Below are 27,063 nucleotides of genomic sequence, written 5' to 3' on the forward strand. Positions count from 1 at the left end.
ATTAGAAGGGATTGGAGGGGACTTTCTTTCAACCAGAGGGTGGTGAGAATCTGGAACTTACTGCCTGAAAGGATGGTGGAGATGGGAACCGTTACAGCATTGAAGTATTTAGACAATCACTTGAAGCACTGTAACCAATGGGCCAAGTACTGGAAAATGGAATTGGAGCGGAAAAGTGCTCAATGATCAGCCGCGGGGCCTCTTTCTGTATGATATAAATCTCTGAAACCCAGGAAGAGAAGGAGAATGAAATGAGGGAAATGGACAGGTAAACCAAGGGATAGGGAAGAAGGGAATGGAGGGAATGAGAAGTGCTGCAGCTAACAGGAGAAAGCCAGAAGATTATGAAGGGAATCGGAGATGCTATATAATTTACAGTACAGAAATAACCGATGGAAAGAATTTTAATTCCGCCAGTAACTAATACCAATGACTAAAATTGCATCAATAACAGAGTAACGGCACTGTCATTATTGGCAGATGCCAAAGTTATAGCCGTACTTCTTAGATGGGTTTTAACAGGACCTATAATCTTTGCTGAATCCCATTTCACACAGCAATAATGTCACATAACTTGATGGCTAGGGTCTGCAGTGCAAAGACAGGACTTGATCATTCACCGCTCATGCTTAGGTAATCAACCTTACTTAAATTTAAAACTCTAGTTTAAGAGGGGCAGCTCAGTGGTTAGCACTGCTGCCTCACAGCACCGGGGTCCCAGGTTCGATTCAAGCCTTGGGTGACTGTCTGTGTGGTGTTTGCACATTCTCCCCGTGTCTGCGTGGGTTTCCTCCGGGTGGTCTAGTTTCCTCCCACAGTCCAAAGATGTGCAGGTCAGGTGAATTAGCCATGCTAAATTGCCCGTAGTGTTAGGTGCATTAGTCAGAGGGAAATGGGTCTGGCTGGGTTACTCTTCGGAGGGTCGATGTGGACTGGTTGGGCCGAAGGGGCTGTTTCCACAGTGTAGGGAATCTAATCTAATCTATGTACATCACTCTCAAATCAATGTGGCATTTTGAACACTATTCACTGGAGAAGCACTTACAAAGAGATTGTTGTTACACAAGGTAAGATCCAATCTAATATCTTGGCTTTTGGTTCCATGACATTATGAAAATGTTAAGTTTCAGAGCAGATTTACAAGGTTGGTGCTAACGATGGGATCCTTATGTATTCTGAGAGGGCAGAGCTGGCCTCACCTTCACATTTCATCTGAAAGTCAGCACCTCCAGCATTGCAGCACTCCCTCAGTGTCAGCTTTGATTTTGTGTCCAAGAGCCGGACCGGCATTTGGACCTGGGGCCTTCAGTCTGAGTGCTTACTGACACTCTACCTTGCCTTCTGTAGCAGAGAGGTCTGGTGGCACAATAGCAAAGTTATAAACATTTAGCTTTGTTTGTGATTACTATTTCTTCTCTCACCTCCCCCCAACATGAGACTGACAACTCCTGCAGAAAGAAATGAAAACTCTTTCTGAAGAGTCCTCTCTCACCCGAGTCTTTAATGGACCTTAAAGCTGAGATTTCTCTTCTCCAGCTGGTGCAAATGCTGATCACACTGATTTTGCTTTATTATGTAATTGAACTGACAGTGAACTGAATGCCAGGGCAATAACAGGCAATAAAGAAATGAAGATAGTGTTGTTTTTGTTGTGGGTCTTAAAAGCTGATTATGGCCTACGTTAGGATCAATAGAAACTAAAGGAGGTTCACTCCTAGCTAATATTATCTTTGATTAATCATTTGCTTCTGACTTTGGCATTAGGCTTCACGGGGAACCTGTAAATTCTGTTGTCATGTTTTCTTACATATCTGCTGATATTGACCATCTATTTACATTTCGGATATTAACCCTTCACCCCTCCCTCCAAGTCTGACTCCATTTAAAAAGCTTCTAGGTTGTATACCCCATTTACAGAAGACACAGATACCGTTGGAGAGCGAGCTGTAAATTCCATATTGAATGCCCTCATTATGATCAGTGTCATCGTTGTGATGACACTTGTTCTTGTACTTCTCTACAAATACAGGTGCTACAAGGTATGTGTCCGCAGAAGTCTCCTTCTGTCCGCAGAATGCATTTGTGGTTGTATATGTTTATAACCTCCTTTTCCCATTGATTGATGGACTAACAAAAATGAGATTGCAGCAGTTTGATGAAGTGATCAAATTGATTGTATCCTACATAAGTGGACCCTCTTTTAACCCATCTGCTAAGATTGTGACACTCAGTGTAATGCAGAGAAAGATGAATTGCATTATCTGCGATTACTTTTTAGATGACCTTGGATGAGATACAAATTGTTCCTCTCTGCCTCAATCAGCAGTTCCCCCTTCTAACTACATGTTGCAACTTCCATTTAGCTTTTCTTGCTGCTGCTACATGCTGAAGATACAGTTAAAGGTGTGGTATAAATACAAACTGATGTAAGCCATACCGTTCTAATGTAGATTTGATCCGTTTTTGGATAGGCCCTGGGAGTTCAGTTGCATTTCTTTGGAAGCTTCCACTGGTTTGTAAGAAGTACAGAGTAACTGATTCACTTGGAGAATGATTCTGATCAATTCAAAAGCTTTAGCAACTGCTGCAGGAAAGATAATTTGTTTTCATCAAGTTTGAACTGAGTTTTGTTACTGCAGAGAACAGGCAGTTTCTGCTGGGGGCAAAAAAACAGCACATGCTTCTGTGTGCCTCTCTCTATGTAAGTTGTTTCCAGTTCCAATCAGCTTCGCTTCTGATTGCTTATGTATAGTGGCTAGGGTTTATTGTAGAGTTCACAATAGGTATCGAATTCCTTGCTTCTAAGTTCTGCAACCATCCTGGTAAATCCCTGTGTCTTTTTTATATATAAATAAAAGTAATTTTGTTTTCCTTAAAACCCATAGATTTTCAAGATATAAAATACAAAGATATTGTTCTTATAACATTCATGGGGCTAATAATGTCCTCACTGAACTCCAACATTCTGTAAATCCAATGATTACATCTAGTGTTTCATGGCAGAAGGAGTATTGCAGAAAAGAGGATGTTAGATTCCTGGACCCTAGCCCTGACCCTCCAAGATAAGACCTATTCAAAGTAAGCCACCATCTGCTGAAGAGCCAAAGGAAATTCCCAGCAAATACTGACATTGCCAACGGTACTCACCTATGGCAAATAAGAAGAAAGATGTGAAATGAAGAGAAAAGCTTCCTAAGGAAAGAAGAAGCTGTTCCATTTGAGTTGGGTTCTATTTAAACCTTACTAGGATCAGTGACATGACAAATTGTATCGTCAGGGCTGTGAACACAGCTTCAAATTAAAAGGTGGGGTGTCTAGTGAAGAGAGAGATAGAAATCTAAGAGGAAAAGTTGAAGCATTAAAGCAATTGCTTAATTTTTGGGTAGAGCAAAGCAGAGTGTCACAGGAAGAGACAGTTTAACAGTGATGTTGCAACAACAAATAAGGTTTATGCAAAGGCAGCAATTAAAAAAAAAATTAAGATCTTTAGAGCACAAAGCACTATTAAGACAGATGCAAACAGATGATGAGTTTGTATAACCACCTGGATAACCATGTGGGAAAAGGGTGATTTAGATCAGGAAGTAAATGTTCTAGGGTGGACAACAGTTTGGAAACCGAATGGAAAAAGAGGAGTAATCCTGAAGGGTGACTTATGGAGACTAGTAAGAAAAAGACCTTAAATTAAAAAAAGGCAGCCCTCCACTCCCTCCACTCCAACCCCAACCTCGCCATCAAACCCACAGACAAGGGGAACGCAGTAATAGTGTGGCGCATCTCTACACTACTGAAGCCAGGCGTCAACTCGCAGACACCTCGTCCTACTGCCCCCTTGATCGTGACCTTACCTTCCATCACCAAACCAGAATCACCCAGACCATCCACAACCTCATCACCTCTGGGAATCTCCCATCCATGGCCTCCAACCTCATTGTCCGTGAACCCCACACCACCAATTCTACCTCCTTCCTAAGATTCACAAACATGACTGCCCCGGTCGACTCATTGTTTCAGCCTGCGCCTGTCCCGCCGAACTCCATTGTCTCAACCTCCATTTCTTACTCTCACACCGATCCAACCAGTGCCCTTCCACCGACACCCTCATCTGCCTGGCTGAACTGGTCTTCATCCTTAACAACTTCTCCTTCCTCCAAACCAAAGGGTAGCCATGGGCACCCGCATGGGACTCAGCTACGCCTGTCTGTTAGTCGGATATGTGGAACAGTCCATCTTCCGCAGTTACACAGGCTCCACCCCCCCACCCCCAACCTGTTCTTCCATTACATCCATGACTGTATTGGCGCTGCCTCGTGCTCCCACAAGGAGGTTGAACAGTTCATCAACTTTACCAACACCTTCCACTTCAAATTCACCTGGACCATCTCTGAAACCCCCCTCCCCTTCCTGGACCTCTCCATCACAGTCTCGGACAGCTGACTAACCACAGACATATACTACAAGCCCATCAACCTCCACAGCTACCTAGACTACACCTCCTCCCACCCTACCTCCTGTAAAAATGCCATCCCTTATTCCTAATTCCTCCGCCTCTGGTGCATCTGTTCCCAGGATGACCAATTCCACCTCAGAGTCCCAGATGGTTGTCTCCTCCCATGATCGCAACTTGCCTTCCCCACGTAGTTGACAATGCCCTTCAGCGCATCTCCTCCACTTCAGGCACCACTGCCCTTGAACCCCACCCCTTCCAACACAAGGACAGAACCCCTCTGGTCCTCACCTTCCACCCCACCAACCTCTGCATACATCGTGTCATCCTCTGCCACTTCCGCCACCTCCAAACAGACCCCACCACCAGAGATATATTTCCTTCCCCACACCTATCAGCGTTCTGAAGAGACCATTGCCTCCGTGACTCCCTCATCAGGTCCATGCCCCTCATCAGCCCACACCCCACTCCTGGCACCTTTCCCTGCCACCGCAGGAAGTGCAAAACCTGCACCCACAACACTCCTCTCACCTCCGTCCAAGGGATCCTTCCACATCCATCAGAAATTTACCTGTATCTCTCCCAATCTCATCTACTGCATCCGTTGCACCTGATATGGACTCCTGTACATTGGGGAGACAGGACACCTTTTTGCAGATCGTTTCAGAGAACATCTCTGGGACACATGCAGCCACCAACCCCACCACCCCGTGGCTGAACACTTCAACTCCCCCTCCCACTCCGTCAAGGACATGCAGGTGCTGGGCCGCCTCCTCTGCCAAACCCTTACCACCTGACGCCTGGAGGAAGAACACCTCATATTCCACCTTGGGACCCTGCAACCATATGGGATAAATGTGAATTTCAACAGGTTCCTCATTTCTCCTTTCCCTACATTATCCCAGTCCCAAGCCTCCAACTTGGCATCGCCCTCCAGACCTGTCCATCACTGCCCCCTCTGACCCATCACCTTCTCCCTCACCTTCATCCACCTATCGCATTTCCACTACCTTCCCCACCCTCCCCCCTTTCCCATTTATCTCCCAGCCCCAGCCTGAAGGACTTATGCCCGAAACGTCGATTCTCCTGCTCCTCGAATGCTGCCTGATCTTCTGTGCTTTTTCAGCACCACTCTCTCGACTCTGATCTCCAGCATCTGCAGTCCTCACTTTCTCCTATGAAATTAAATCAGTGTGGATAAAGATTAGGGACAACAAGTCAAAACGCAGGTTTTTAAAGTACTTGCAGCAATTGAACAGTAGTTGTACCGTTAAGTAGAATATTAAGTAAGAAATAATTAGAGCTTGTAATTAGCACTGTGTAACCATTGTAGGGCGCCAGTTCTTTTTTGTGGAAGACTAATTTGTCAGAAACTTTTGTGTGATCACTTTCTGGAACAAACTAAGGGTAAAGCTATTTCAGATGTAGTATTGTGTAATGAGGGACACTTGATTAATAATCTCTTAGCAAAAGATCCTTTGACCGGTTTCTCCCATTGTACAATTAACTTTCAAATTAAATTTAAAAGCAACATACTTCAGTCCCAAAAGAAAATAATTAAACTCAAATAAAACCAATTATGTATATGGGGAGGTTGATTGGATAAATAGTCTCAAAGATTTGGCATAAACAAACCAAGAATACTTGAAGAAACGATTCAAAATATTTAACAAAAAAACGTTCAGTTGAGTAACAACCTCAGTGACAATAACCTCATGTGAAGGTTAATAGACTGTGTGGAAGAGGACAAATGAATTTGGCAAAGACTGGACAGCAGAATTTTTAAAGAAATGAAACCAAGTGCACCTCTAACTGAGGAGGCTTTGGTTTAAAATCTCACCTGAACAAAACCAGCTCCTGTCAGTGCACTTTTCTCTCAGTGTCGCACTGGAGTGTCAACTGGGGTTAAGCAACTAGACTCAGAAGGAAAAAATAAGTATGTGGAGTTCTGATACATAACTCAGGATATATAAAAAGGATCTACCCCCTTTCCTATTGTGGTGCCATAGTGATCAAATTGTATTTCTATTAACTAATGTGAGAAAGAAATCTGCCAAGCCAGTTACTTCAGCCATTTGAAGCCTCACAATCTTTCTTGATGTCTTTTAAACAGGTCATTCATGGATGGTTGATAATCTCGTCTCTCTTGTTGCTTTTCTTTTTCTCATTCATCTATTTGGGGTAAGTTTCTCCTTTTAAAGAATTGTAACTGTGCTGGGAGTTTTATTTGATATTCTGTTCCTACTATAAATATCTTAATGCTAATTTGTCTAACTGGTGGCATCTGGGTGTAGGAGCTGTCAGGTGTTTGTAGAAGATCAGCAGGTCTGGCATTAGCAGGGTTCACAGAATTATCCGGATGGAGTATAGGATTCATTCTCCGTGTTGGTGTGTTTGTAACTACTGGGTCAGAATTGCGCTAGAGTCATAGAGATGTACAGCACAGAAACAGACCCTTCGGCCCAACTTGTCGTGCCGACAAGGTATCCTAACCTAATCTAGTCCCATTTGCCAGCACTTGACCCATATCCCTCTAAACCCTTCCTATTCATAAAGTGATAGTAGTCCTTTAAGTCTAGGGGCACCCAAAATACTGTCCGGAAGGGGGTTTCAGGACTTTGACCCACAACACTGAAAGAACAATGATCTATTTCAAAGTCAGGATGATGTTTTTCTCGGAGGTGGTGATTCTGTTCATCCCTTGTCCTTCAGGCTGGAAGTGGTCATGGGTTTGCAAACTGCTGTCTAAGGGGCCTTAGTGAGTTACTGCAGTGCATCTTGTCGAAGATACAATGTCACAATGTACCCACTGTCTATTGTTGTACAACTCATTTGGTTTGCTAATGTCATTTTAGGGAAGAAATCTGCCATATCTCTCTCTAGTCTCACCTACATGTCTTCTAGACCCACAGCTCTCTGGGTATTTAGGGGTGGGTGATTAAAAATTGACCTCACCAGTGAAAATCAATTTCAAGGGAGTGAATATTGAAGATATTGAATGACATCACAGTTAAGTGGACTGCCTTGTTCTTGTTGCTGTTCATATTGGGTGTCATTACAGCATTGCCCTCAAAATGAGGAATGAGAATGTGAATGTCTGGAGAAGATGGGAATGAGTACTTGCAGGAAAATGCTTAGTTCCATTCAGTAAATCAGGCTTCTGTCCTTTCTCTTCATCAGGGAAGTCTTCAAAACCTATAATGTTGCCATGGATTACTTCACGTTGGCATTGGTGATCTGGAACTTTGGAGTGGTTGGGATGGTCTGCATCCACTGGAAGGGCCCACTTCGGCTCCAGCAGGCTTACCTGATCATGATCAGTGCTCTTATGGCTCTGGTTTTCATCAAATACCTCCCAGAGTGGACTGCCTGGTTAATTCTAGCGGTGATCTCGGTATATGGTAAGATCCCCTCCTGGATTTGTGTTTGAATTTTCCTATGAGCTTCTGATCAGAAGGAGTGGAATCAAGTTTATTCTATTTTACAGAAGGCTGGGTTGAGGTGGAGTGAATGCTGGGATGTATCTCATACAGAATAGAGATTCTTGGTGATGTGAATCTTGAAATGTTAGGATTTCCAAAAGGTTTTGATGCAATCTGGTGATTCCAGTAACTGATGGCAAGAGAGCAAAACCTGACCTTACATGGGGCATTTACTAAATAATCCCCTATACAAACTAAATTCTGCTAATTTGTATGTCAAAGTAAATCAACTTGAATTTATCAACCTTCACTTCAGTGAGCATCTACCCTAAAGGTAGATTGTGTGCCTGTACATTTTTAATTGCATTTAAATGTTGACTTCTCTGTCTCCTGATGCTGCCTGGTTTGCTGTGTTCTTCCAGCTTCCTGCCTGTCTATTTTGAATTTCAGCATCTGCAGTATTTTTTTGTCTCAAACCCACATATGTTTTTAACAGCACAAACAGCAGAACACAGTCACGTGGATGACCCAGTGGCTCAGTGGTTAGCACTGCTGCCTCAGCGCCAGAGACCTGGGTTCAATTCCTCAGGCGACCCTCTGTGTGGAGTTTGCACGTTCTTCCCATGTCTGTGTGGGTTTCCTCCGGGTGCTCCAGTTTCCTCCCACAATCCAAAGATGTGCAGGTTAGGTGAATTGGCCATGCTAAATTGTCCATAGTGTTCAGGGATGTATAGGTTAGGGGCATTAGTCAGGGGTAAGTGTAGAGTAATAGGGTAGGGGGAAATGGGTCTGGGTGGGTTACTCTTCAGAAGGCCAGTGTGGACTTGTTGTTTCGAAGGGCCTGTTTCCACACCATAGGGATTCTATGGTTCTATGACATGCACTGTGCATTTCCAGACTGAGTTTTGATTAGATTAGATTCACCACAGTGTGGAAATAGGCCCTTTGGCCCAACAAGTCCACACCAACCCACTGAAGAGTTACCCACCCAGACTCATTTACCCCTGACTAATGCAATTTAGCATGGCCAATTCACTTGACCTGCACATCTATTTTTGGAATGTGGGAAGAAACTGGAGCACCCAGAGGAAACCCATGCAATCACGGGAGAATGTGCAAACTGCACACAGTCAGTCACCCGAGGCTAGAATCGAACCCAGGTTCCTGGTGCTGTGAGGCAGCAGTGCTAACCACTGAGCCACCATGCCACCCTTGGAGAGGCAAAAGCTGTCAGTGATTTGATGAAGCAACAAGTGTGCTGACAAATTAATTCAATTCTTCAGTCTATTCTTCGTGCTTATAGAGAGAAAAATGCCAACAATGTGCACAGTCTCTGATCATTCAGTGTGAACTTCAGCCACGGTGTGTAGTGTGCAGGTCCTCGATCATTGAGTGAGAGCTGGAGCCTAGGTGATTGGTTCACTGACTTCATTGCATTATACTTAGCTGCTATTTCTCACTGGCACAAAAGCAAATCCTGTACAAGTATAACAATATTCATTGTCATCGTCATCATTCAGACTTGTGTGGAAAATCACCAGCCTTGGAGTCAGATTCAGGATTCAACCACAGAGTTTATTGTACGAAGAAACTGGAGCTCTGGGGGGGGGGAGAGAGAGAGAGAGAGAGAGAGAGAGATGTCCACAGCAGGGCTGTCAGCTGCGAGCCTTCTCTCACCCTCTGAGCACATGTCATAATATTTTATACATTTTGTGGTATAATATTTGAAGTATCGAGTCTTTGTTTGTACAGCATGGTCTGTTTACAGAAAACATTGCGGAGTCATTGTCAGTTACAGCAGCTACACAGAAGTCCATTGTTGCAGTAATTGGTCGTGTTCGTTCTTCCTGAGAAGGAAGATTGTTTTCCATTACTGCAAATCTAAGGTATTAACACTTGTATACATTTCTATTGAAGGTGGTGGCTGGACTCAGACACTTTGGGCAGTAGACATTACTGATGTGTATTCTCTCCCCCCACGTGCCTTAAGCTAATCATCTGTGTTCTGTGTCTATTGTGCTGGTATCCTGATAGCCTCAGACAGTATCTGTGTATGCTTTGTTGTGTTTTCTATGTAATGGCTCAACGGTCATCTAGTGTGCTAAGTGACCAACCTATGACTCAGCGGCCATCTTGTGTCTGTATGCCCTGTGTCAGCTAACCCCGTGTAAACTCCCACTTCAAAACCATTACTGATCTACAGCTCACTCCGTGTGTTCTGTATCCCACAAAACCCCAACAAGATTAAAATCTTTTAATCTAATGTGAAATATTTTAATTAACTCCTTCATCTTCCACCTTTTGTGGGGAGAGAGTTTCAAATGTCCACATTTTCAGGATGTGGAGGAGCTGGTGTTGGACTGGGATGGACAAAGTTAAAAATCACACGACATCAGGTTATAGTCCAACAGGTTTAACTGGAAGTACTAGCTTTTGGAGCACTGCTCCTTAGCCGATGAAGGAGCAGCGCTCCGAAAGCTAGTGCTGCCAAATAAACCTGTTGGGCTATAACCTGGTTTTATGTGATTTTTAACTTTGTTTACATTTTGAGGGTGTGTAGTAGTATATCATGTAAAATTAACATTTTCTTTACTATTCAATGTTCCTCAAAGTAAAACATTCTCTTCACCCATTAAGCTGGAGTTATACAACACATTCAGACTGTTTGATATGTTCATTTTATATCAGTCTGTTTTGTAGAGATTCTCTGAATAATGAAATGAAGTGAACTGCTCCTCATGACTCCACTGCCATATTCTCTTGGTTATTCGTCCCTAATGGTTTAATGGCAGTTTTCCACATTACCCAGCTAATCGAGGGTGATGTGATTGTCAAGACTTGCCTTTTGTTGTCTATTAATGGGGAGCTATGTCTCCAGAATTCTCAAAGGGCTTTTCTTTCTTCTCAAAAGCAAACACCGAAACCACACACAGCCATCTGTTTAAAATAATTAGAAGTATCAGACACAATAACACCTTTTTCAGAGTGTGATTCTCCCCTCCCTCCTAAAGTTATTGGACTGTTTGTTGTATCTACATGTTCAAGTACATTCATACTGGTATGTTCTTGCGAGTTAGATTAAAGCTTCTCTTTGAAGTTCAAACATAATAGTTTTTACTATGATGTTCATTTGTAACCCACTGTCTGCATATGTCAGCAGTAAGGAGGCACTGGGTGGGGGTAGGATTTAAAGCAAAGAGACCTTAGAGAGTTACTTGGCTAATTTTGTTTGTAATATTGAAAAGTCAATGTACAGAGCCTAGACTCATTGTTCAGTAGGCGATGTAAATAAGAAAAGGGCCAAATTGAATTGTGGTGGTTTGGTTCTGTCATAAACCTTGAGATGGGAGATGGAATGCGGGGGAAGGTTTACAGTCTGGTTACTGGAAATAGAGAGAGTGCAGTGAGAAGTTAGGAAGAATATAACCAGAACTGCGTTTACCTATCCTTTAATACAATGGGAGTCCTACAGCTATATGCAGGAGTGTAAATCAGCCAAAAGATTACACCATGTAGGAAGCTGTATTCACTGTGCAAGAGCCTCAGTCATAGTCAAATAATAGTGAGATTATCAAAAGTTGTGGTATGAGTGAGTGACTGCAGACTGAAGACGTGAGAAGGAAGGACTTGCTCCATCTCCTGCCCTTGAAGAGTGATACTGTGTGCCATCTCTTAGATGCTTGCTGCCACTATTTGCCAATAATACAGGCATTGACCGTTGCTCTGTGCACGGGGAGGATACTCCGAAGCTGCACATTTACAGTGTTGTGAGACTGCATTCTCCCCTTATTTTCCCATTGCAAAATCATTCCTACATGCAAAATTTTTGAGGGATTTGATAGATCCCATGTCACTGGTTATTGAATTCCTTCCCCTGTTTACCTGACAAACGTTAAGCCCTCAACAACATCAGTAACAACAAATTACTTAGTCGTTTATCTCATTCCTGTTTTTGGGCATTTGCTGTGCGTAAATTGGTTGTTGCATTTCAATTTTGCTGTACAAGTGCTTTGACTACAAAGTCATTGGTGATGTTCTGAGACTGTGAAAGGCATCGTATAAAGGCAGTTCATTTTCTTTCATATTGTGTGATGAAATAAGTCTTGGTAATAAATCATCTGGACCTGTGCACCATATTACTGACTGTCACAATTCATGCTGCAGCCACAAAATTACCTGTTGGTTGTTCACATAAAGCTTATCTCTAGTATAACTAAACTCTTGAAACCATATTCCTTATTAAGCCTCTAGGCAGGAAAAGCAGTTGCTTGCAAATGACAGGGTTTGGTTATGCAAACAATAGGTGAATTATGAGCTCCTGAAAACTACTGAACAATTATTTTTAATTACTACTTGCAAAGTCAAGCCAAGTTGCTTTGATCTGGCCTTGTGCAGGTCTGGAGAGTGGGAGGAAAGGGCCAGTGGTCCCTGCAATAGGGTGTGTATGTGTAGCCTGCCAGTTACCCTTTGCTCAAATCTTTGCAAAGAAAAGAAAGATTTCCATTTATATTATGCTTGGTACATCCTCGGGGCATCCCAAAAATAGAGAAAATGCAGCAGCCAATTTCCACACAGCAAGCTCTCAAAAACACCAAAACTCGAGGTGTTCAGTGACTGGCCACTTCCAAGGTGCTCCATTATTAAACTGCCCCATCACTCTATTCTTATATATCAGTGTTGGACGATTCTTCCAAGCAACGAACTGATATCTGTCTCATCAGAGCTCAGTGTGCGTCTTGTCATATCTGGCACAAATGAAGATTGTAGTTGCTGGAGGTCAGCCATCTTCACTTCCTCAGTGGAGATATTTTCAAATCAACCTGTTGAGAGATCTCATTACACACCTTTGGAGTTGGTGGATCTTCAACCCGAGCCTCCTGGTTCGGAGGTAGAGTTGCAACTCTGCACCTCAAAGCCCTTTTAAAGTTACTAATGTACATATTTTTAATCATAGAAATTTAGAAAATAAGAGCAGAAATAGGCCATTCAGCCCTTCAAGCCGGTTTCAACATTGAGCATGATCATGGTTGACCATCTAACTCAGTACTCGTTTCCACTTCCTCCCTTTGATCCCTTTAGTTCTAAAAACTTTATGGAATCCTCCTCGAAAACATTCAATGTTTTGGCTTCAACTATTTTCTGTGGTCATGAATTCCACAAACTCTGGGTGAAGAAATTTCCACTCATCTCAGTTCTAAATGGTCAACCCCACATCCTTTTACTGTGATGCCCAGTTCTCGACTCCCTGGTTATTGGGAATGGCCTTCTTGCATTTGGCTTGCCTAATCCTGTTAGCATTTCATAGGTTACTATGAAATTCCTTTTCTTTCTTCTAAACTGCAGTGAATATAGTCTGTCTTCATATGTCCTGCTAACCCTGGAATCAGCCTGGTAACCTTGTTGAACTCCCTCCATAGCCAGCTTATGCCCGAAACGTTGATTCTCCTGCTCCTTTGATGTAGCCTGACCTGCTGCGCTTTTCCGGCAACACATTTTTCAGCTCTGATCTCCAGCATCTTCAGTCCTCACTTTCTCCATAGCCAGAACATCCTCCTTCAGAGTAGGAGACTAAAGCTGCACACAGTGCTCTAACTGTGGTCTCACCAAAGCTCTGTACAATTACAGTAAGATATCCCTTCTTCTGTACATGAATCCTCTTGCTATGAAGGCCAACGTAACATTTGCTGTCTTCACCATATGCTGCACCTACATGCTTACATTCAATAACTGGTTACAAGGGCACCCAGGTCATATTCCCGATCTACTGCCAGTCAGATCATCTGCCTTTCTGTCTTTTAGTCAACCAGAATGGATAACCTCTTACTGAAGCATCTCTGCATCTTCCTCAAAGCTCACCCTGCCAACTCACTTGCTGATATTACTTGCTGATATTACTTTTAATTCCCTCCTCTGAATCATTCCAATATTTTGTGAATAACTGGGGTCCCTGTGGGACAGATGTCACTGCCTGTCACTCGGAAAAAGGCCCTTTTATTTCAGCTGTTTCTTGTTTGCCCATTAGTTCTCTATCTGTCAGTTCACTACCCCCAATGTGCTTTAACATTACATACTAGTCTCTGTTATAGAACCTTATCAAAAACCATCTGAAACTCCAAGTAAATCGCATCCACTGACCCGCCACCCCCATATCAACTCTACTAGTTACATTCTTGAAGAGTTTCAAGAGATTGGTAAAGCATGATTTCCCACCTCAATTACCCTCCTTGGTGCTGCATTCCAAGCTTCTACCATGTTCTGGGTGAAAAGAGTTTTCCTTGAATCCCTTCTACATCATCTGCCTTTCACCTTCAAATTATACCCTCTTCTTCTTGACTTCGTAATCTTATATACCTCTATCAAGGTCCCACCTTAGCCAACTCTGCTCCAAAGAAATCCTGATGAAGGGCTTATGCCCAAAAAGTCAATTCTCCCGCTTGTCAGGTGCTGCACTACCAGCTGTGCTTTCCCAGCAGCACACTCTGATATCCAGCATTTGTAGTCCTCACTTTCTCCAAGGAGATCAACCCAAATGTATCCATCCTTGCTCCAAAACTAAAATGTTCCATCCCAGGCAACATACTGTTGACTCTCCTCTGCGCCCCCTCCAATTAAATCACCTCCTTCCTATAGTCTGGTGATCAGAACTACAAACCGGACTGCAGCTGTAGCCTTCTCAAAATCCTGTACAGCTTCCCTGTAACCTCCCTTTTATTGGAATCTGTGCCTCGGTTGATAAAGGCGAGTATCCTGTACGCTGTCTTAACTAACCTATTGACCTGCCCTGCTACTTTTAGGGATGTGTGGATAAGCAGTCCAAGATCATTCTGTTCCTCTGAGCTTCCCAGTGAAGACTCCTTCATCTTGTTAATTCTTCCAATGTGCATGACAGTCAGTTTTGCTATAACACATGTTTCTTCAATGCGAATTGGCCATTAGGTGATTGAAGATTTTAGACTATTATTTGTAGAATGCAAACGTTCCTTACATGTGTTGGCTATAACACGATTCTGGTCCCATTGGTTTAAATGGTGCTGCTCTTACACAATTTTCCTATAACGCGGGATCGCACGGGAACAGAACTATCGCGTTCTATCAGAACAGACTGTACTTCACACTTATCAAGGTTAAATTCTATCTGCCATGTCTGCCCATCTGACCAATCTATTCAAGTACCAGGAACGATCATATCCAGTAAAAGAGAACTTAACCATTGCCCCTTGACTTTCAGTAGCATTGCCATCACTGAATCACTCATCCTGGGAGTTACTGTTTCCAGAGACTGAATTGAACTAGCCATATGTGACTACTAGAGGAGGTCAGAGGCTCAGAATCCTACTGCAAGTAATACACTTCCTGGCTCCCCAAAATCTGTTCACCATCTACAAGACACAAATTGGGAGCATGGTGGAATACTCCCCACTTGCCTGGCTGGGTACTCTATCTAATCTGCAGTTTAATGAAGTCCAAGTACACTGAAGAATGTGCTTCACAGGAATGCCATCATAATAGCCAGAAATAGGAAGAAGTCTATTTTCAGTGACAAATTCACAATAAGCTGTGTTCACTCAATCTATACTGTTTCCTTTTTACCCAAGCCTGTGCTCTATTTTCTCTTGTTGAAAAGTGCCAGATTTGTGAGTAACACCATGTGAGGGGCATGGGTGCAAGTTCACTGTCCCAATGACAGCTTTGTTGGACGCTGTGGACAGAAAGCAAAGTCTGTAAAAAGTACTTTTCAGAACCAAAACTCAGGCTTTGACTCCCAAACTGCTGTGTGAATGTTTGTGCCTGTCTATTCCTGGACATGGTGGTGTTAGTTAGAATATCAGTCTAAGGCAAGTAAGTTATGACACAAACAAGCAAAAATTGTAACTATAAACATAATATTCTGAATCACATTTATCCAGCAAGTTATAATTAAGGCTTATATGTAGTCATAAGTGTTTTGAAAAGCTTAAAATTAGATAGCACATGGTCCAGGGAATGATTTGACTGACTGCCAAAAATGTTTAGATATTATGTATATGTTCAAGCTTTGAATGTTTGACATCATTCAACAATTGCTGTGAGGCACTCTTACTGGCAGAAATCAGTTGTACTGTAATGTTAAGATGTCTGTGTGGTTACTAGGCAGATCTGTATTCATTGAGGAAGAGCATTGAGAAACAGTATTATTAAATGTTAAACTTGTACAGAACCTTGGCTTGACCACACTTCAAATACTGCACAATGCTCTGGAAAAGTTGCAAAACATGATTTATAAGAATTATGCCAGAACTGTTTTAGTATGGGAGGGCAAATGTGTCGGCGCAGGCTTGGAGGGTCGAAGGGCCTGTTCCTGTGCTGAATTGTTCTTCATTCTAACTCAGGAAAGGATGAAAGACTGAAATTGTTTCCTTGTGTCTGAGCCATAGAAGGGTCCAACAAATTGACGCCTTGGGGGATTATGAAAGGATTTGAGATTGTAAAGATTTACAGTTAGAACATATGTAACACAGGAATGGGTCCTTCGATCCACAATGCTATGCCGAACATGACGCCAAATTAAACTGATCCTTTCTACCTACCCTTGGTCCATATCCCTCCATTCCTTGCATATTCATGTGCTTATCTAAAAGTCCCTTAATCACCCCCCCTAGTATCTGCCTACACTACCACCCCTGGCAAAATGTTCCAAACTCTGTGTAGAAAATTTGCTCCTCCTCTCTCCTTTGAACTTGTCCCTCTCACCTTAAATGCATGCCCCCTCGAAATAAATATTTCAACTCCGGGTTGGTGGTCAGAATCTTTTTCCCAATCTATGCATCTCATAATGTTAGATTTCTATCAAGTCTACCCTCAGCCTCTGTCACTCCAAAGAAAACAAGCTGAGTTTTTCTAGCCTCTCCTTATTGCTCATACCCTCTAATCCAGGCAGCATCCTGGTAAACCACTCCTGCACCCTCTCCACATCCTTCCTGTAATGTGGCAATCAGAATTGAGAGCAATACTCTAAATGTGCCCTAACCAAAGTTAACAGTTGATTCTCCTGAGGTGTAGCACATCACACTTACCCAAATTAAACTTGATCTGCCATTTCTGCACCCATATCTGTAACTAATCTATATCTATATTCCATTTATAGAGGGTGCTAAATGGGAATTATCAGTACAAAATAGTCCTGAATAAATCCAATAAGGAACGCAGGAGAAACGCATTTACCCAGAGAATGGCAAGAATGTGGAACTCGCTAACCTCAGGGCTGGTGAACAACTAAGACGCATTTAAGGCAAAGAAGGCTAAACATTTGAAAGAGAATAGAGGAATAAGCTGAAATGAAAGCAAGCTATTGTTGATGTTAGAAACCTGAAATTATAGAAAATGTTGAATAAACTCAGCATCTGCGGAGAGAGAAACAAAGTCAAGTTTGATATGACATTCAGAACCAGAGTCATAGCAGACTTAACATTCTCCACTGATGTTGCCAGACATTGAGTTTCTCCAGGATTTTCTGTCTCCATTACCAGAATGGATGAATATTGGGAGGAATCTCATGTTGAGCATAAATCAGTTAGATTGGAAGTCTGGATTCTGTGTTATGTAATTTGTTAAATGCAGTTTACATCTGTCTGTAGCGATTTGCATAATTTGCAAAATCAATTTGTGCATCATTAACAAACATAACCACTCAAACTTCAGCACCATTCACCACTGAGACATTCCATGTCCAATTGTTAGCAAGACCTGAATGTTATCCAGGCTGGGACTGATAAGTGAGGAGTAACATTTATGCCACACAAGTGCTAGGTATTGACCACTTTCAACAAGAGAGAACCTAACCATTACCCCTGGACATTCACTGGTTTTGACGTTACTGAGTTCCCCCACTATCATCGTCCTGGGGGTTGCCATTGATCAGAAACTGAACTGGACATGCCATATAACCACAGTGGCTGCAAGAGCAGGTCAGAAGGTAGGAATACTGCAGCAAGTAATTTGCCTCCAAAATCCTCAAAGCCACCATTTACAAGGCATAAGTTAGGAGTGAAATGGAATACTTCCCATTTGCATGGATGAGTGCAGTTCCAACAATGCTCAAGAAGCTTGACACCATCCAGAAGAAAGCAGCCCACTTGATTGGCACCACGTCCACTCCGTCCACTACTGGCAGCAGTGTGCACCATCGGCAAGATGCATACCGCAACTCGCCAAAGCACCTTCAGCTGCACCATCCAAACCATGACGCCTAGCAATTAGAAGATTGGATTTTAGAATATAAAAGTTATTTTGATTAAATCTTACATTACCAAGTTTTCTATCAAGCCATGATATGAAGTTTATATTGAGCAAATGGGTTTTTTTTTTCAGATCTGGTTGCAGTGCTGTGCCCCAAGGGTCCCTTGCGCATTCTAGTCGAGACTGCACAAGAGAGGAATGAACCAATATTTCCAGCTCTGATCTATTCCTGTAAGTTCAAGGGGGGGAGATGTGCCATTCTGATTGTTAACCTGAAGGTCTCAGTGCACAGGGTTAACCCGGCTGTTTGTTGTTTTGCATAGCGACAATGGTCTGGTTGGTTAATATGGCAGACACTGATCCAGAAGCCCGGTCGAACCCTCCGAAAGATTCTGGTTTGCCACCACCCGGTGAGTGCAACAGTTTGCTTTAGTTAAACCTGTTAGGAAACATCCAAGAAAGTCACTGTGGACGTTGTGTAATAAAACCACTCTGATATTGTCTCTAGTTCTGCACTTGTTGGAGTTGCATTTGATTTCTGAGCGTTGTTTTTAAAATGTTGTTTCCTTCAATTACTATGTCCAAAAGAGCTCACTCAAAAGAAGGGAGATTTTACTTAATCTTTTGCAACAAACGATAATCTAAGGTATTGTTTTCAATAAAAAGTGGTTAGAGTTCAGAAAATTGCAAATTGAAAGGAAATGCTTAAGGTAAATTTGAGAAAATTATGCCTTTCATTCTTAAATGTAAACCGATGTCCTATATTCCAAGAGCACAGATACAGCTACAGAAAGTCTTTCTATTTGTATTAACTCCTTCAATTACTGCATCCAGTGATTCTAAAATAGTTTGAGTTACATTTCCACTATTCTACCAAGAAATCCTTGATGCTTCTTCCTGTCTTAGCTTACCTGTCACCAGTTTGAACCTGAGTTCTTTTGTGGATCTGTTCTAGTTTCACTTGGAATAGAGTTGTTAGAATATTTAAAAGTGGCTTAAATGTTCAACATATTGCAGCTTCCTTTATTTGAGTCTATTTGCCTTGACTGTGAGTGCAGGGGAAAGGGGAGATTAAAGTGCATCAACCACGACAGTTTAGAAACAAACAGAGAATGCTGGGGAACCTCAGCAGGTCCGGCAGTGTTCATGAAGCAAGAAACAGAGTTCTATTTTCAGCCTGATATCGCGGTTCTTCAGAATTCTGTTTCATTCAGTGCAACTTCTTTTCCAGTTTTGAACCAGTCATTTGGGCATACAGAACATGAGTATTGCTGCAAAAAGACACATTCTGTCAAAACTTTTGGTCTTGCACTCATCAGAGCATTTGCAAGAAATAGCAATGTAGAGGGGAAACAATATGAGTCTTGTCTTTTTTCAGCAAAGCTATTTGGAAACTTTAAATTCAGAGTATGTTAAATACCTAGTGCAAGACATGGTCTATAAAGGACCATTTGATGAGACATGACATGTCACAGGTAAGAACTAAGATTGACTTATAAGTCACAATACAATGAACAGAGCTTCTCTGAGAAGAGTTGAAGGCTGAGTGGAACATGGGATAAACACCTCAGATGAGTTGTCTGCATGATTCTCTACATCTGGTATACTATTCATGTGTAGATGCAGGCCTCGGTAATCAGGAAAGAATGACACTATTGTCTTCAAAAATAGTTGTGCTTTCAGCACATGTCTGTTCACCCTGACAGCAGACAATGGAACTGGAACTGATCACATGATTGTTTATGTTTAAGAGCGTACATAGGAACGGAAGCAGGCTATTGATGTCTTGAGCCTGCTCTACCATTCAATAAGTACATGACTGATTTGATTGTGGTGTTAACTCCAATTTCCTGCCTGGCCTTTGGCTCCCTTGCAGATCAAAACTCGGTTGGACTCAGTGGGCTTGTAAATTACAAAGCCTAATGACCCTCAGAAGAAATTCCTTACTTTAAATGTGTGACTTCTAGTTCAGATACCCTATGAGAGGAGAGAAATAGCCTGAAGGGGAAGATTACAGAGGCCTTGGAGGGTCTGATAAATGGTGAGATTTTGAAGTCCAATCTCTTACGAGATTAGCAGCTAATTTAGGTCAGTGAGTATTGGCTTATTGGGCAAATTGTGAATGTCAACTTGACTGTCCATTGAACTTTGATCCAATATGTTGTAGTTGTCTTACCAGGCTACTGGAATCTGGAGTCTTGAACCTTTTTTGCCCTTAAACCTGGTGACAGTGGTTAAGGGTCAGAACAGTATCAGATCTAGAGCATTTTATTGATATTTCACAGGTCAAGAATCACTGCTGTTTTCCATCAGGTAATGCACAATTGATGACTATGATTCAGTGATGTGTAATTGAACTTGATTTCAATGGTTCTGAGTCACAGCTTTCCCAATATTTACCCTTAAGTTGGAAAGGAATTTCCCAAGTGATTTTCCTTGATTGGTTGCAGCTTACTGTTCTGCTCAGATTGTTTTTATTTGCCAGAGTATTATGTGGCTATATTGGCCTAGCAGTATGGGAAATAGAATCATGGGATGGTACAGCATGGCAAGTTATTCGTCCTTGCATGTTTCTGCTTACTCTTTTGAAATAGGTATTCAATTAGTCCCACTCTGCTGCTCTTTCCCCAGAGTACTTCTTCAGTGCTTAACTCTTAACAATTAGTCTTGAATTCGTTTAGCCCACTGTAGACCATGCATTGCAGACTGAATCATTGACTGGAAAATGTTACCTTCTGTGGCTCTGTTTTTCAGTGTTTTTGCAGTGTCTGTTGACCTGATACTTGAACTGGTTTGGGGTCTTTGACTGATGAAGGTTTGTACTCAAGTATATTTGGATCTCCTAATCTGACTTGGTGACAGGAACTGCCTGCATTTGTAATGTATCTTCTCTGCTTTTAACCTCTGCAGGCCTTGCCCTCAATCAGACTTGTGCTGACGATGGCCCGACCCAGGTAGACGATGGGGGCTTCACTCAGGAATGGACAAACAGCAGAAATGCCAGATTGGGTCCTATGGAATCGACCCAGGAGAGTCGGGCAGCCGTGCAGGCTCTGCCTAGCCCTCCAGTAGCAATTGAAGATCCTGAGGAAAGTAAGTGAACTTACCACTGGAAGCTATAAGTTGCTAGGTTGTATCATTCAACCGTGTCCTGGATGACTTAAAGAGGCAGTGCTGAAGCAGGAGCCACAATCTGAAAAAATGTATCCATTGTCTTGACCTACCCTTTATATCTAACCTCTACGGAGAAAGTGAGGTCTGCAGATGCTGGAGATCAGAGCTGAAAATGTGTTGCTGGAAGAGCGCAGCAGGTCAGGCAGCATCCAGGGAACAGGAGAATCGACGTTTCGGGCATAAGCCCTTCTCCTGTTCCCTGGATGCTGCCTGACCTGCTGTGCTCTTCCAGCAACACATTTTCAGATCTAACCTCTACCTTTGGATCTCTGTGCTTCCATATTTCAGGCTTCTGGTATATCTTGTGGGTCATAAATATAAGATAGTCACTAATGAATTCAGGAGAAACTTCATAATTCAGAAGGCAACTGAGATCTGGAATTCACTGTTAGTTGGAGAAATTGAAGCAAATAACATGAATGCATTGAGGGGAAGCTAGTTGAATACATACAAAGAGAGAGAAAGAAATAGAATTATGGACTTGTGAGGGTCACGTGGGATGTGGTTTGAGTAGATAAAAATCAGCGGCAGTTGCTTCATAGAATTGTATTCTGGTTTCAGCACATTAAAAAGGCCGTTTGCCCCATCATGTCTGTGCTGGCTGTCAGAAGGACCAGCTCTCCTAGTGCCATGTTCCCTGTGTAGCCCTGCAAGTTCCTCCTCCTTGAGATAATATTCTACTTTCCTTTTGAAAGTTTCATTTGGCCCTGCCTCTACCATGCAATCAGGCAGCGTATTTCGGATCCTAATCACTCTGTGTGAAAGTTTCTTCCTGTTTTCACTGTTGCTTCTTTTGCTAATTGCCTTGCATCTGTGTCCCCCCACACCCAGTTCCTCATCCTATCATCAATGGGAACAGTTTTTCCATAGCTACTTTGTTCAGTCCAGTCATGATTTTAATTACCTTCTCAGCCCCAGCTTCAAACTGTCCTCATAACTGAAGCCCACATCCTCTGAGCCACTTCTGTAAATCCTTCCTGTACCCTCAAGAATGCCATCACATCATTTCTAAAACGTGGTGCCCAGAACCTTTTTTAATTCACTTGTGGGATGCATGCCTTGCTGGCCGGCCAGCATTTATTGCCTGTCAAAGTTGATACAGTGCTCCAGTTGAGGCTGAACCAGTAATACATGCAGGTTTGACATAACTTTCTTGCTTTTGTACTCTGGACCAGGATCAAGCCCAGGATTCTGTATCTTTAACCACTCTCACAAACCTGTGTGCCGTTATCCTTTGGTCCTGTTGCTCCTGCACCAACTATTCTATCCATATGTGGGGCTTGGGAGTCGCTGGCTGGCCAGCATTGATAGCCCATCCCTATTTGCCCTTGAGAAGGTGGAGGTGAGCTGCCTTCTTGAATCGCTGCACTCCACTTGCTGTGGGTTGACCCGGAATGCCGGAAGGGAAGGAATTCCAGGATTTTGACCCAACGACTGTGAAGGAACGATTGTATATTTCCAAGTCAGGATGGTGAGTGGCTTGGAGGGGAACGTGCAGGTGGTGGTGTTCCTAAGTACCTGCTGCCCTTGTCCTTCTGGGTGGACGTGGTCGTGGGTTTGGAAGGTGCTGTCTAAGGATCTTTGGTGAATTTCTGCAGTGCATCTTCTAGATAGTACACACTGCTGCTACTGAGCGCTGGTGGTGGAGGAACTTAAGGTTTATGGAGATGGTGCCAATCAAGCAGGTTACTTTGTCCCGGATGGTGTCAAGCTTCTTGAGTGTTGTTGGAGCTGCAAGTGGGGAGTATTCCATCACATTCCTGACTTGGAGTGTGGTGGAAGACTCCAACTCCAGAATTGTCGCTTGTGTTACATATTGCCTTCCCATGTTCTTCTTCCAAAATTATCAAAATGAATTTCTTAATACTTTTCCGCCACTTGTCTGATTTCCCACAAAATGAGTTTTTAATAAATGAAATCAGACACAGCCGGTCTGTGTCCTTTTGATGTTTAACACTATCTTCTCCAGTCCATAATACTTCCCAATTATGTATTATCTGCAAGTATCATGCAAGCACCAATGACTATCTGTAATAAGGGAGACTCTGACCATCAACCTTTAACATTCAATGGCTTTATAGTCACTGAACTCGCCCGCTATCAACATCCTGCTGATTACTATTGACCAGAAACTGAACATCATAGTATTGTGACTACAAGAAGAAGCCAGAGGCTACGAACCTTGCAGCGGTAACTGATTCCCAAAGCAGGTCCACCAAAATTAAGGCATAAGTGACAGAATGCTCCCCAGTTGGGTGCATAAGTGTAGCTCCAACAGAACTCCAGAAACTTTACACCACCCAGGGCAAGGCAACCTGTTTGTTTGAAACCACATCCACAAAAATTCACTTCCTCCAGTATGCACTATCTGCAAGATGCAGTGCAGAAATTCACCAATGTACTTAGCACCTTCCAAGCCACTCACCATCCTCACTTGAAAATATATCGCCGTTCTTTCAGTGTTTCTGGGTCAAAATTCTGAACTTCTGTCCATAATGGCATTGTCAGTCAACCCACAGCAGTGGACTGTAGTGGTTCAAGAAGGCAGCCCACAACCACCTTCTCAAGGGCAACTAGGGATGGCAGGTCCTGCCAGTGACGTCCACGTCCCACAAAATTAGTTTTTAATAAATGAAATTTTCCATCACTGAGGTCATCACAAAAGGTCAATGGGCAGTGTATGCTGAGCTTTGCCACCGCATATAAATCTTTCAATGCTGGGCCCAGTAATATACATAGAATCATAGGATCCCTTCAGTGTGGAAGCAGGCCATTCAGCCCATCGAGTTCATACCAACCCTCTGAAGAGCATCCCACCCAGCCCCACTTCCCTACCTTATTCCTGTTACCCTGAATTTCCCATGGCCAATTCACCTAACCTGCATACCTTTGTACTCTGGGAGGAAACCAGAGGAGACCCACACAAACATGGGGAGAATGTGCAAACTCCACACACAGTTGCTGAAGGTGACTGTCCGAGGCTGGCATCAAATTCCAGTCCCTAGTGCTGTGAGGCAACTGTGCCAACCACTGAGTCACCAGGCCGCCCAAACAACATATGACCAAGCTAGACTGAATGGGCCTCTGTGTGGAAACTAGAGAGCTGAAAGCAGGCATTAAAATACAGGCTCATTGTGGGACCCTTCTTCTCGCTCATCATGGTCAAATTATATTTTGCTTTGCTTGTTAGGGGGTGTGAAACTTGGATTAGGTGACTTCATATTCTACAGTGTCCTTGTTGGAAAAGCATCAGCCGCAGCAAGTGGAGACTGGAATACGACTCTGGCCTGTTTCGTAGCAATATTAATTGTGAGTATGCATCATAGGGACTTCCCCAGGACAGCCTGGGGAAAATATATTCCGCTTATAGAATTGCAGCACAGTAAAAGTGCCCAAAAGCCTTCTCAAATGTTGAAAAGTATCTGTGCGTAACATTGCAGACTACTGCAGGCTGGTTGGGGTGCAGGTTTATGGTGCCTTGTCTGACATTGTATGGGTCAGCAATTTGAGCTCTGAGTGCAGCTCTGCTGAATCTGGTTCAGCCTTCCCTCAGCCCAGTCTAGTAATAAGTTAAAAATCACACAACACCAGGTTATAGTCCAACAAGTTTAATTGGAAGCACACTAGCTTTCGGAGCGACGCTCCTTCATTTTTAACTTTGTACACCCCAGTCCAACACCGGCATCTCCAAATCAGTCTAGTAATGGTCACTAGAGTAGGTATACTGACTAATAGCGACCTACTTTTCTTTATCCCCACTGCTCCTTCGGAGATGCAGTGTTGGAGATCTTACACTTCCACTTAAAGCCAAATTAAAACGCCCTCTTAATCACCGTGGAAACCAAACTTTGCACATTGGGTGAACCAGATTAATATGACAACTGTAGCTTGCTCACTGTTGTATTTAGTGAATTTGGTGATGTATTGACGGAGACATGACACAGCCTTCTTTTAAGAATCATCTTAACTGTGGGGGACACTGCAAACAGCTTGCATTCTAAGCACTGGGAATTCCCCAGGTTGCAAACAGTCTTGATTCTATTCATAAGTCAGTTTACATGTAAGGTGGAGTACAGTGCAGGAGAATATGAAGTAGCCGCTCGTACGTACACCATTGGTCGGATCTTTAAAATTATCCCCTGTATAGCATCGCATCTGTAAGTATGAGCATTTATAAGTTCTGTTTGACTGATGCACAAAGGCCTGGGGTTCTTTGATTAAAAGGCTGGCAACAGAACACAAAATGGTGTAATTCTCTTTTATTTTGAGGGCCATTCTATTCTCCTTGTATGCCAATTTTTACGTTCCCTCACAAGCTATTGTTGTGGTTTTTACTTGAAGAATTCGCCTAATAGGCATCAATGCACTCTCTCTTCTTCATCGTTCTCCTCTCGTCCTCTGTCTCTGCTTTCCCTGCTCACTACTGGCCAACAATTTAATGCACAAATTGAACACAATCAGTATTCTCTATTTATCCTCCCACTGGTGTCTCTGCAACCTCACTCTCAGGGCTGCGGTGGTAAGAAATAAGCATTCTCCCTTTTCAAACCCCTTTTCCCCCCCGCCACCCACAAAAATAAACACCACCTTGGCCAACCACAAGATTGAACCTGCTGCTTTGTGCTGACCTGTATGGGTATGAATGTGCTCTTCCTTTCCAGCATCGTCCACTGAAGAGAAGGAGTTTCATAGGAAATGATGCAGATTTAGTAATTTGCCTTACCTTTACACTTTCAGGGTTTGTGCCTTACTCTGCTGCTGCTTGCCATCTTCAAGAAGGCACTGCCAGCACTGCCTATCTCCATCACCTTTGGCCTGGTTTTCTATTTTGCTACTGATAACCTGGTCCGCCCCTTCATGGACCAACTGGCTTTGTATCAGTTTTATATCTAGTGTTTGTTTTGGAATAAATGTTTCAAGTTGTACTGTAAAACTTTCATGCTGAGCACTGGAAAAGGATCTTGTTTTTTTGTTGTAACTGGTATAACCATCTCTCAAGTAGAGAACAATAAAGTTGTATGGGACCTCTGTGGATTATAATTATCGGAACAATTTGTTATTTTTTTAAATCCATCTGTTGCCTGTGCACACTTCTGAATTTGATCACTCCTGTGTGTCTGTGGGATTGATTTTAACCTGATATACCACTGAGTGCCATGGTCGAAGTGAAAAGTGACAGGGCTGTGCTGTTAGAAGTTTCGGTGCAGCTTTGCTCTTGCTCAGCTTTTCTGCAAAATATGTTATAACATTGCAATGAAAAAAAGCTGCATTCAGTGTCCAGAATGCAGCCTTCTTTGCAACATTATTACTGTGTAAAAAGGTTTTCATCCTTTAAAGGCAGTTTTCTGAACTGCTGAGGGTCCCCCATTAAGTAAACATTTCTTGAATAGATGCCTGAACTTTATTTCACCCTATACTGGACATTCCTTCCCTCATTCTACTTAAACTCACCCGCTGAACTTTGGAAATAAAAACAGGCAATGCTGGAAACACTCAGCAGGTCAGTTCAGACCAGTGGAGAGAGCAAAGATGTGAGTTGAAGTTCCGGGCCCATGGTCAGGTTTTTGGATCGTGGCCCAACAACTTTGTTTTCATCACAGCTTTCTAGTAACAGTGGTATTTTGCTGTTTTGTACTTGATTTTTTATTTGAACAAAGCAAACGTGAATGAGAAGCTGTGGATTTCGTGATGTTTTGTGACAATACATGCAGACTTATTGAATTGCTTTTGAACAAATGGGGGAAATGATTGGACTTCCTTTGGGGTCTCTGATCTGTAGCAATTAAAAGTTGGCGGTGCAGTGGA

General features: G+C 42.8%; 1 protein-coding gene across 1 annotated transcript; it reads left to right on the plus strand.

Annotated features, from left to right (window-relative positions):
* The first annotated feature begins 1,902 nt into the window (after window positions 1-1,902).
* Window positions 1,903-27,063, plus strand: LOC122553893 (presenilin-1). Its single transcript, XM_087990189.1, has 8 exons — window positions 1,903-2,039; window positions 6,561-6,628; window positions 7,628-7,848; window positions 18,217-18,315; window positions 18,408-18,494; window positions 20,995-21,177; window positions 24,449-24,567; window positions 25,996-27,063. Exons 1-8 carry the CDS (start codon window positions 1,974-1,976, stop codon window positions 26,149-26,151), a joined length of 999 nt encoding a protein of 332 aa, XP_087846315.1. The 5' UTR covers window positions 1,903-1,973; the 3' UTR covers window positions 26,152-27,063.

Source organism: Chiloscyllium plagiosum, unplaced genomic scaffold, assembly GCF_037043375.1.
Source record: "Chiloscyllium plagiosum isolate Xiang-an unplaced genomic scaffold, Cpla_swu_hap1 HiC_scaffold_8, whole genome shotgun sequence".
NCBI lineage: Eukaryota > Metazoa > Chordata > Chondrichthyes > Orectolobiformes > Hemiscylliidae > Chiloscyllium > Chiloscyllium plagiosum.